Source organism: Strongylocentrotus purpuratus, unplaced genomic scaffold (genome assembly GCF_000002235.5).
Source record: "Strongylocentrotus purpuratus isolate Spur 01 unplaced genomic scaffold, Spur_5.0 spur5_scaffold_12, whole genome shotgun sequence".
NCBI classification, from domain to species: Eukaryota; Metazoa; Echinodermata; class Echinoidea; order Camarodonta; family Strongylocentrotidae; genus Strongylocentrotus; species Strongylocentrotus purpuratus.
In genome coordinates this window covers 20,383,831-20,395,945 of record NW_022145597.1, presented here as the reverse complement: position 1 = coordinate 20,395,945, position 12,115 = coordinate 20,383,831, and the positions used below count along the sequence as shown (strand labels likewise).

The following is a 12,115-nucleotide window of genomic DNA, read 5'->3' as shown; positions in this document are numbered from 1 at the left end:
AAAGACTTCATGCATGGCTGATTTTCAACGAAACGGAGTTAAGTCTTTTGTCAATTATGCTGTGCAGTTTTGAAACTGGAGTTATCAGAATTGGATTGAAGGTGCATGGAGACAAATAGCTGACCACTAGACCAGTTTATTATAAGAATAAGAAAGAAAGATGGTGCACAAAAAGTTACCAGCTCCAAAGAAGGTAAAGAACTCATCGACCAGTTCTTCTAAGTCAAAGTCTTTGATTCCTCCTTCCGAGTTGTTTGACTCCTGCAGGATGTAAGTTAGAATGTCACGAGGAACTTGGTCACCCCGTCTAAGAGCATCCATACGAGCCAAGATGCAACGCCGACCCATCGCTCGGATCTCATTAGCAGCTGCTCTAACCTCACGTTTGTATTTGAGGTCTTTGGGAAGGATGCTGTACTGTACGGTAAGAATACATGAATAAACACATACATTATAAACATACAGCAAACCCGTTGGTTTTATCCAAATACCTTGAAAAGAGACTCATACACTGTATAAAAATAAACAGCCTGAGAAGTGTCAGAACCATGGGATGATCACTTATGAACATAATTTCTTGTTGCTTAATGAGTAAAGATACATTTTAAATGTATCACATTGTCATACATGAATCTCTATCCCCATCATAACTTAGAAATTTACCAATTCTGTTTGCAGCAGTAAATACCGACCATGCATTATGGCTCAAGGCATGGGCACACAGAAGATTTTTTTTTTATGTTGGGGACCGGGGGGAAATTTAATGAATTATTGGAAATTTATTGCATTTTCTTGTTTTTCTTTTTTTCTATTTGTGGGAACTACCCCCTACCCTAGCCCCCTGCTGCATACAGTCAAAACAAAAAAAATCCCCATCACCCCCACTCTTACATGCAGGCCCCGCTAAACGCTTCTCGGCGGGGGTCAAGGGGCGGAGCCCCCTAAAGCTCAGGGGTTTTGGGCAATAAATTACGTTCAGATGAGCATAGTTTGATACCTTATTTGTGACACTGGCAGGACACAAATTGGTGTTGGGTCCAGGGGGCGGAGCCCCAGAAGCTCAGGGGTTTTATACATTACATTATCGTCAGATGAGCATATTTTTATACCCTATTTGTGACACTGGCAGGTCACGAATTGGCCTGGGGTCCAGGGGATGGAGCCCCGGAAGCTCAGGGGTTTTATACATTAAATTATTGTCAGATGAGCATATTTTGATACCTTATTTGTGGCACTGGTATGTCACTAATTGGTGTAGGGTCCATGGGGCGGAGCCCCCAGGAGCTGAGGGGTTATAGGCATTAAATTACCATCAGAATGGGCATTCAGGTGCCTGACTTTGGGCACTAGGTGAAATCCAGGGGGCAAAACAAATCTGTCCCCTTTTTTTTCCTTCTTTTTTTGCCACTGGAGCGTAGATCCCCTAGCATATTGCCGGCGTTTAGTCTCATTTGACAACGCCTAATTGAGTCAGCAGCCTAACATATTAGCTTATGGACGTTTACAAAAAGAATCGTTAAAAATTCATTTTTTGTTTAAACGAAAAGCACATCCACCCCGACGTACGTTGTCACTATCTCTTTCATTGGAACCCTCATGATATGATCCGTCCAGGAGGTAGAGGTCAGTGGTTTGTGCTGGCAATGTTCCAGGGAGCGAAAATGAGACAACCGGAGCCATATGTTGATAAGCATAGTAGCATACACATGCTTTAGCAGTCACGCAAAAACAAACACTGGCAAATTATTATTCAGATCTATTAGCAATAAATCATTGTCAACATTTTTTCATAAATTGGGGTAAAAAAAAAATCCAACTATATGAGCGACAGTGTAGGCCTATGACATGAGAGCGCACACTAGACACCCACCAAAATATTACCTTTTTACCCTATAGAAGACGGAACACTGGGGGCAGCATCACCAAAAGTTGTAGGTGTGTAGATTATACCAAGATACACCTCCATACAAAATTTGAAAGAAATCTGTTAAAGGTAAAGACCAGTATTGGAAACGCCCCAATTTCAAAAATTGAAATGGAAGCTCTTATTACCAATCATGTGAAAGAATATGGTTTGACTAATACATGATGATTAAAATTTTGCCGGGAAACCGCCTACTAATTGATATATTTGGTAAATTAGTTTATCCATTGGTATGTGAGAGATAAACGCACGTGTCGCGCACGTGTGCGTAGTCCCATATACATCTTCCTGTGTACATTGCTTGTAACTTTACGAAGACTGGCCAAATTTCTTATCATTTTGAAGATTCCAGAACCTTGCAGTACACACCAATACTATATGCTAGATGATCAACCTTCTCTGATCGATTCCACAACGTTTCTTTCACAATGCAATCGCATGCTGGTCTTAATCTTTAAGGAATGATGCAGTTATACCGCAAACTAGTGCCACGAAGACATCTATCAAAATATGACCTTTGACCCTGTTAAAGACAGAACACTGGAAGCAGCATCACCAAAATCTATAGACATGTAGATTATATCAAGATACACGTTTATTGAAAAATCGAACAAAATCCCTTGAAAAATGTGGCCTAAAGAGCACACACAAACCATCAAAAAAATATGGCCTTTTAGCCTATAAAAAACGGAAACTCTGGTGGCAGCATCACCAAAAGTGCTGTAGACCAAGATACACCTCCATACAAAATTTGAAAGAAATCTGATGCAGTTAGAATGCACACTAGAGTACACAAAAGTCACCTATCATAATATGACCTTTGACCCTTTAAAAGACGAAACAGTGCATGAGGCATCATCACCAAAATATATAGGCTTGAAGACTATTCCAAGATACACCTTCGTTCAAAATTTGAACGAAATCCTTTCAGAAATGTGGGTCATAGAGCGCGCACAAACCATCCACAAAATATGGCCTTTTACACTATAGAAGACGGATCACTAGCTGGGGGCAGCATCACCAAAATGTATAGGTGTGGAGACTGTACCACGATACGCCTCCATACTAAATTTGAAAGAAATCCGTCAGGGAATGTTGCAGTTAGAGCGCACACAAGAATATGACGCGGCGACGCGCCGCCGTGTCATATTCTTGTGTTACGCTGCTGAATCCAAAGTACCCCACCGGCATACTGCGGGGATACAATAATATAAAATAATCTAAATTTTAAACAGACCGAGAACATTTATATTGCGAAATATTGTAAGCGCTATGAGCGCCCAGCAGAAGTTAGCCCGGCGCTATACAGTGCGTCCCAGATAAAACGAAACCGAGAATTATCGATGTTTTATCATAACTTAATCACAATTATAATTTATAAATGACACATAATATTATTTGGAAAGCAACTTTGATGCAACTCATAATAATGCATATTTCACGCATGAGTGATTAAAATCAATTTGAAGAGAGGAAACCGAAAAGTTGTTTGGCGGGCGGTATCTGAATTTCAAAGAGAAAATCACATTTCTAAAAGGTTGAGTTTCTGCCCTTTCATATGACACCTCATTCAGGAAATATGAGCTAGGAATAACAAAGTTCTGATTGTTTAAAGTAGTGTTTGCATTTCCATAATTTGATTAAACGAATTCGTTTTCACTGGTTGCTTGCCGTATCAACAAACGAAATTAACAAAAGACTTACTCTGTTTCGTTGACAATCAGCCGTAGACGAAAGACTTCATGCATGGCTGATTGTCAACGAAATGGAGTTAAGTCTTTTGTCAATTCTGCCTTTTGCTACGGCAGGCAGCCAGTGAAAACGAATTCGTTTAATCAAATTATGGAAATGCAAGCACTACTTTAAACAAACAGAACTCTGTCATTCCTAGCTCATTTTTCCTGATTGAGGTGTCATATGAAAGGGCAGAAACTCAACTTTCTAGAAATGTGATTTTCTCTTTGAAATTCAGATACCGCCCGCCAAACGACTTTTCGGTTTCATCTCTTCAAATTGATTTTAATCACTCATGCGTTAATTATGCATCATAGAGAGTTACATCAAATGAAAGAGGAGGGTCTAAGCTTTCCAAATATGTGTCATTTATTAATTATAAATGTGATTAAGTTATGATAAAACATCGATAATTCTCGGTTTCATTTTTTCTGGGACGACAACAAGCCACTGTCATCATCATCATATTGTGAAATATCGACCTGAAATAAATTATCATCCCAAGAATTAACAGACGTATGGAGGGGGGTTCATTTTGGGATTCTGACCCCTACATGACATGTGGTCTGTGATAGACATACCTTTAGTAGTGGATTTCTGTATACAGATAGCAAGCCAGACATAACCTTTGGAAAGAGCTGACAAAGAGGGGAATCTGGGTTCCCAATGATATCATCCTCCATTCCAAATCCAACCTAAAAAATACACAAATACTTTGAATCAATACTAAAATCATATTATAACACAAAATACGTACTTATACGTTACTTTAAATGTATTTGGTAACATTGTAGAGCCCCCATCACACCTGACTTTCTCACTACGTTCTCGAAAATGTTGCCAAACGGGCTCAAACTGTGTGCGAACGGAGTTGAACGTAATAGCAACTGTTTGCGACCTGTTTAAGGACTTCATGGACGGGCTAGGACTGGACTAATGTCTCTAATACGATCCTAGTTCGTTCATTAACAGTCAACAATACGTCTAACTCGTCTGTACCGTCCACAGTCAGTTCATATCAAGTTCAGATCGAATAAATTTGATATTTCCAAGCAGTCCAAACCATTTTTACTAGTTCGGAACTTGTTCTAACTATAGTTTATAACCCAACCACCCCGTTCAGAGACAGTTCAACTCGTCCTCATCTCGTTCTTAGTGCGTTCGAACGCGCTTCTATCGCTTTGCAATCCCGCCCTGGTTCGAGTGCTATACAAACCCAGCATGTTCTTCCTCATTGATGCTCCACCACATCACGTGGTAACACGTTCCTATAGTAGTATCCAAGTACGTCCATCTCGTTTAAGTTCGTTGTCACTCCGTCCAACTGCAGGACGGGGAGAATTTTGAACAGGCTCAAAGTTCTAGACCACCCTTCCCGTCCAAGCCAGTCCGAGCCCGTCCATGAAGTCTTTAAAAAGATCATAGTTGCTAATACGTTCTCTCCGTTCACACACAGTTCGAACCCGTTCGGCAACATTTTCCAGATCGTAGTGAGATCTAGTTTGGTGTGATAGGTGCTTGACTTGAACGTCTTGATCTGCAAAGCCTAAAGCGTTGAAGTTGAACGGGAATGAGGAATGGCGAGAACGCGCTGAGTTTTTACAACTCCCGAGTCAGGACGGGATTACACACGCTCTAGGAGCGCGTTCGAACGCACTCAGAACGAGATGAGGAAGAGTTGAACTGCCTCTGAACGGGGTGGTCGGGTTAAAAACTAGTTAGAACAAGTGGCGAACTAGTTAGAATGGGTTTGGACGTATTGGAAACGAGGTAGAACTAGTTAATAATGGGTTTAAACTGACAACAGACTGGTTTGGACTGCCTAATCTACCCGATCTGAACTTATTATTATGAAAATTACATTCTATATAACAGAAAGTTGATAGGAAAGAACAAAAATAGTAAAAATAGAACAGAGAGGAGAAAAAAATGAGGAGAGAAATAATTATAGGAAAGCATGTTCACTTATAAAGAGAAAGTTACCAATTGGGCTGTTCATGTGTCTGTGATTACATCATAAAAATAACGAAGTACCAATAGGCAGCGGGTACATCATTAAAAACAAGCAAAATCATCAAACAGACAACAGCTTTATCTGACATTATTGTCCTGGGAATGTACTAGCAACAGCTGAGGCATGTACGTAAGTGATCAAAATACTAACATGTCATTGAATTCCACAAGAGGTCATTTCACACATAAATACAAGAGAGGTATCAATATCGAGCAATTAAATACATTTGCGCCTTAAGGGAAAAAGTCTCCAAGGAGAGCGATATTTGTAGAATAGATGGTAAGGTGTTCCAAAATTTTGGCCCAGAGTATCGAATGTCAAATTGAAATCTTCGGGTTCTATGTTAAGGGAGATGAATGTTTGCAGCGCTTCTCGTATTATACGTATGGGTTTCCGAGTTGCATTGAAAATTGATAAAATTACTAAATTGTGATTGGAAGATGTTATTCATGCTTTTATACATGAAAATACCCTGTTGATGCAAGTTGATATCACTGAATCTCAAGAAAATAATTTGTTTAAAGATGGGACCAGTTTGGGAACGATAGTGCATTCCGGGTATTATACGAATAATCTTCTTCTGCAATAGTGTAAGCGTTTGTATTTTGTACTTGCAGGAATTCGCCCAAACAAGATTACAGTAAGAACTAGATTTGTAATACTTGTTTGGAACAAGTATAGGTGGGCTGATCCAACTAAAAGTTGAGACAAAATAAGGGCACATTAGAGATATCTTATTGTCTCAGCTAAAACATACTCGAAGTTCAGCGTAAACGAAGCTAAAACGACGTAGATATTGCTCGCGAAAGACGGGAATGTAGAATGTAGAATCGAGTTTTGAGAAAAAGTAATGTCCCATAGAGAATATACGCAAAATGTGAAAAATTGACATGCCTCCTTTAATTGCAAAAATACGCCACGATGCCTTTGTCAAAATGAAGAATAATAACCACTGCTTTTGTAGAGAATTGTCTCAGGTAGAACATATCAAAATTTTGGAAGAAAATTGATCAATATTTTTAGAGATACAATCAATTTTCAAAAAATATGCTGACATCATAATATGCAAATTGAAATTATGAGTTCGGAGGCCATTATGATGACGTCATGAGAAAATTGAGAGTCAAATGAAACATGAAATCATATCTCCAATTTATTCTCTATCAAAATATGAAGAAAAAAATTGGGGTCACCTTGCAGCCTAAAGAGCTACAATGGATTTTGTATAGGCATGTTTTGCCCATATATGCTATGTATAACAAGAGCTCGCGCGCACGGAAATTTTTGTTAAACGGTCGATCATTCCGTTATTAATAGTCATAAAGAGACAAACATGGTATCAATTTGTTTGTAAAAATATGTGGAATATTATGAAAGAAAAAAAAATGGCGATCCTATGTTGTGTAATAGTTTTACGCGCGAAAACGCGCGCGCATGCACGTGTGCGCGATTTTATATAAAATGCTTAGAATGGCCTTAAACGTATGCAAAATTATTTTGAGACGATTTTGAGCATTTTTAAATTTTTACGCGCGCATTGACGCGCGGACGTACGCACACGCGCGCGTTATTTGACCTGAAATTGACCGGACTGATATTGACCTTGATCATGATAAATATGAATGAGAAATACCTTTTGGTTATGAAGATATGATCATGAGTTGATTTTCCGAAAAATTTACAAAATGGCGCCTAGATGACGTCATCAGTCAAGGTCAATGATGAAAACGTTATTGTGCTTTGTACATATGCCTATACATATGTGTGCCAAATTTGAAGGCATTTGATTGAGCCATTTTCAAGTCATCGTGCTTACAAAAAAGTGGTTAGATGTAAGAAAAATAAATAAAGGCAATTCTAACGAAATTATAAGGTGGTCTGTACGATATACAGCCCACCTGATAAATAAAGGCAATTCTAACGAAATTATAAGGTGGTCTGTACGTTATATACAGCCCACCTGAAAATATGGAAGTATAAGAGCACAATGATAACATACGTAGAATGTGATTGGGCAAGAGATGTTTGAGTCTGGATATAATGCCAATGTTTTTGGACACCTCACTTTCAACTTCGTGAATATGGTATTTCCAAGACAAGGAACTATCTAAATAAACGCCAAGAAATTTGACTTTATCTACCCTTGGCAATATGACATTATCAAGAACAATATTGAAATCATTTAAATCTGCATTCTTTTCATTGTGAAAAATCATATAATTACATTTCTTTACATTTACAGATAATTTATTAGATTTGAACCATTCACATATATATGCAAGACCTGCATTTACTGTATCCATAAGAGACTTCAAGTTTGAATCTCTGTGAAATATGTTTGTGTCGTCTGCATACAGTATAAAAGGCAATTCATAAGCAGATTTATAAATATTATTCACATATAATATAAATAACAATGGCCCAAGCAGGCTACCCTGTGGAATTCCGCATGTTATTGTCCTAAACTCCGAAATAGAAGATTGATATTTGGTACATTGTAATCGATTGTTAAGATAGCTGGTAAACCATTTAGGAGCTACACCACGTATTCCATAACGATATAGTTTAGATAGTAAAATATTGTGATTAACTATTGTGTCAAATGCCTTAGACATATCTATAAAACCTCCAATTGCAAATTCATTTGCCTCAAAGGCGTCTATGACTTTACTAGAAAGACTGGTAAGAGCTATACACGTTGAATAATCCCTACGGAAACCATATTGATGTTTATTGAGAATAGAATGTTTGTCAAGAAATTCAATAGTTCTTTTATAAACAGTGCGCTCGAATAATTTAGAGAAGACTGACAGTACAGAAATGGGCCTATAGTTTGTAAATTCACGCTTGTCACCAGATTTAAAGGGATCGTTTAACAATGTTAAATCTGAGATACACGGCCCTACGTGTTATCAGTGTCTGTGATATGGTGTAATATTGAAGCCCGGAAAAAATTGCGCTTCAAAATGATCAAGAAGTGCCTCAAAAAAGTAAAAATCTTCGAGTGACCGGTTTTACCATACTCGTTTTCCCCAATAGACTGTAGTGTTATGAAAACCGTCAGGCGAACGGTTTTCAAAATTTGTAATTCCAATCATAAATATCTTGATAATCAGACAGGCGATCGGCTTGTAAAAGTCATGGAGTTCCTGACTGACCTAAAGGTTTATAATCATCATTGCATCATGAGCTAAATCCAGAATTTTATTTCAGAATCTGAGACAAAGTTACCGGATCCCTTTAAACACTGGTGTTACTTAAGCTTTCTTTAGCTCATCTGGAAAAATTCCGTTTAATAATGAAATGTTGAATATATGGCATAGGGGTCTACAGATGTACATAATGACCTGTTTAATGACTCTTGGACTGTATTCGTCCAAACCTGCAGCTTTATTGTTTCCAAAAGTACTAACAATGTTACAAATTTCGTTTTCCCTAGTAGGATATAAATACAAAGAGTCAACAGGTGGATCATTCGTATACTGTAAATAATTCGTTTGGGTACCTGGGATTTTATTTTCTAAAGATGGACCAATTGTATTGAAGTCATTAAAGGAGTTCGAAATAATGTCCGGTTCTGTAGCGATGTCCCCGTTATAATTACATACAGAATTCTCAGCTGGCTTACTTTTGTTAAGTATAGTGAATTGATCGTTTGCCACGTACGATTTACATTAGATTTATTAAGTAAAAATTTGTCATGGAAATACTGAGATTTTGCTTTACGAATTAATCTGCTGTGAGTAGGTTACGATAGTTTTTATACACATAAGCATTTTGGTCTGATGGGTTACGTAAATACATTTTGTATAATTTACTCTTATGACGGATCGACTGTAACAGTCCATTCGTCATCCAACATTTTAATTTCTTGTTTTGTTTTTCTTTCTAATACAATTGGAAAATGCTTATCATACAATGCACGAAATTTATTTTGAAAAATATTATAACTATCGTTTGGATCTTCTGCAGCATATACATCCCTCCAGTTGACTTCGTGCAAATTCCTAATTAAGGCCTCAATATTTCTCTGATTTATAATTCTGTGACCTATGATTACTTTCGATGATTTGATATTAGCAACATTTAACTTTGAAATGGTAAAGACAGGCAAGTGATCGGATACATCACAATACAATAGACCAGTATCATGAAATGAAAGTAAGTTATTTGTAAGTATATTATCTATTTAAGTGGCAGATGACTTCGTAATTATCTCTGTTCCATTTACTATTTTTGTTCTTTCCTATCACCTTTCTGTTATATGAAATATAATTTTCATAATAATATCTATAATGTTCTCTCGGTAACTGTTTTAATGTATTATGGGCGTTCCCAACTCAAGCTATGCTTTCCGGGTTTTCGCCTCCTTCCGTATCTGAATTATTTACTGTATACTCTATGTTGAATTGTGTTTCATATTGTACTGTTGAGAAGTAAATAAATGTTAATAAATACAATACAATAGTTATGAACAGGCTGTGGACGGGGTACAAACGAGATGGACGTATTGAGGACTGTTTACGATCGAACTAGGATCGTATTATAGACATTTTTTACACATTCTGCCCCGACCACAACCCGTTTTACGATTTTCTAGGACAGTTCCAGAACGTAGTGAGAACTAGTTTGGTGTGATGGGGGCTTAACCTGAATGGGGGGGGGGGGGGGAGAATGGTCCCAGTTGAATTACACATACCGGTATACTACATGTATTTCTACTCAAGGACCCTATAAAAGGCAGATTTAAAAGTATGAAAGAAAATATGAATAAAGTGTGTAAAAGAGACAAAAAGAAACATTTGATTTTTTCAATAGCTGTGACTCAAAGTACACCAGGGTATGCTCTAGATCAAGAAGTCCAAAAAAGCTTAGCCAATGGTTTAGATAGCTTCCGTAATCATTATACCACAAATGAAGTCAAGAGGTAATTTTAAGATTACATTAAACAAAAATTAAACTAAAGCCATTTCTAAAAAGGGATGGCATTCTGAAAATTATTAATGTCATAACAAACTGAAATTAGAACAAGTCATTTGTCAATTTATGCACAAAGCTGGCTGTGTAAATGAACAGTTAAGAAAAACATCTGCGCAAGCACCAACACTAAGAGTCTATTCCACGCAATTTCAGTTTCCCATAATAACTTATTTCTCAATAACATGAAAGATAACACAGTTTGTAACATACAAGAATGGCCCCAGTACACTGACCTTTCCAATGACTTCCATGGTCAACCTTTCAAATTCCTTGGTCATGACAACCTCAGTCTGACCATCACTTAATGGGATCAAGTGATTGACCAATTTATCTGAACAGCTATTGAACTCGTTCATCATGCCTATTAAATATCTGCAGAAAAGACATCACAAATCAATTCTTAGTAGTTTAGCAAAATGTATTGAAAACACAAAACTTGAAAACATGTATATAGAATGCAAAAGGCATTATTGTTATATATATTGTTATCTTGGTGCATCTAAAAAAAAATCCAAATAATCTGAATAACTGGTTTGGTATTCTTTAACCTAATTGAGTCAGTAGAGGTTTAGCGTAACTTTAAGTCCCTACACTGTATATCATGGTTCTTCCTCTAATATGAAATCTAATAGTGATTTCTCAATTTTTCTTTCAATGGTGTTCCGGATGCAAATCTGCAAAATCACATGCCACTACATTTCAAGATATATATATTTGTTCATACTTCATGGAATTAACATTGACTTCTTTATACACTTCTTGATCTTCTTCCACTCTAATCCTCATTTGCCTCGTACTTCATGTTAAATTTGAAAGAACGTGAATATATCTGTTTTCTTAGGAGTTTTCTTAAGAGTTTGAAATTGTTCAAGGAATTATTCTACTTTGTATGGCGCATCACATGACAGAACAGGTTTTATATCAAGAAGTCACTGTTACTAATCTGTTGTCCATGTTTCTACAGATCAAAAGAAATATCAAAGAGGAAAATGGCATGGACAGATTTATAACTATACCGTTCCGATTAAACAAAAGACCTTTTACTAGTAATCATAAGAAAACATGTTCACATGTTCTCCTTCTTAAGCAATTCAAAATGGATTAAATCAAACTGTGTTCAATTTCTAGTTGGCAGGTCAGGTGCATATGCATTGGTGGACTTATGGTTGGGACTTGGTAAACAAGCAGAAAGTAAAATATGACAGAATTATAAAATGACTGTTACCCTCCTCCCCCCCCCCCCCCCCTCTCCCCTTTCGTTTTATGAGGCAAGGCCTGTATTTGTAGGAGTCTTACTTGCGATGGAAAGCAGGATTAAAGAGAGCACGTTTCTTCATCCAGACCTCATGGTTCATCTCAGAGAGCAGACCATTACCTAAGGTCCTGGCTCCATACAAAGACTTCAAGGCACGGTACTGATCAGGCGACTTTGAATATTTGCTTCGTGTCAGAATTTCCTTCAT

The 12,115-nt window shown here is 37.3% G+C and overlaps 1 protein-coding gene across 1 annotated transcript; it reads right to left on the bottom strand.

Moving 5' to 3' along the window:
• Positions 1-81: 81 nt before the first annotated feature.
• Positions 82-12,115, bottom strand: LOC115922490 (cholesterol 24-hydroxylase-like). Its single transcript, XM_030981417.1, has 4 exons — positions 11,949-12,115; positions 10,886-11,024; positions 4,240-4,353; positions 82-417 (listed from the first exon to the last, which is right to left on the bottom strand). The coding sequence occupies exons 1-4, from the start codon at positions 12,113-12,115 to the stop codon at positions 127-129; spliced, it is 711 nt and encodes a 236-aa protein (XP_030837277.1). The 3' UTR covers positions 82-126.

Excerpts from the sequence above, each read along its gene's own strand:
- LOC115922490 (XM_030981417.1), bottom strand. The coding sequence starts at position 12,115 with ATGAAGGAAATTCTGACACGAAGCAAATATTCAAAGTCGCCTGATCAG. Across the intron at positions 11,025-11,948 it reads AATCCTGCTTTCCATCGCAA|ATATTTAATAGGCATGATGA; the intron begins GTAAGACTCCTA and ends TCTTTTCTGCAG. Across the intron at positions 4,354-10,885 it reads CCATGGAAGTCATTGGAAAG|GTTGGATTTGGAATGGAGGA; the intron begins GTCAGTGTACTG and ends TGTATTTTTTAG.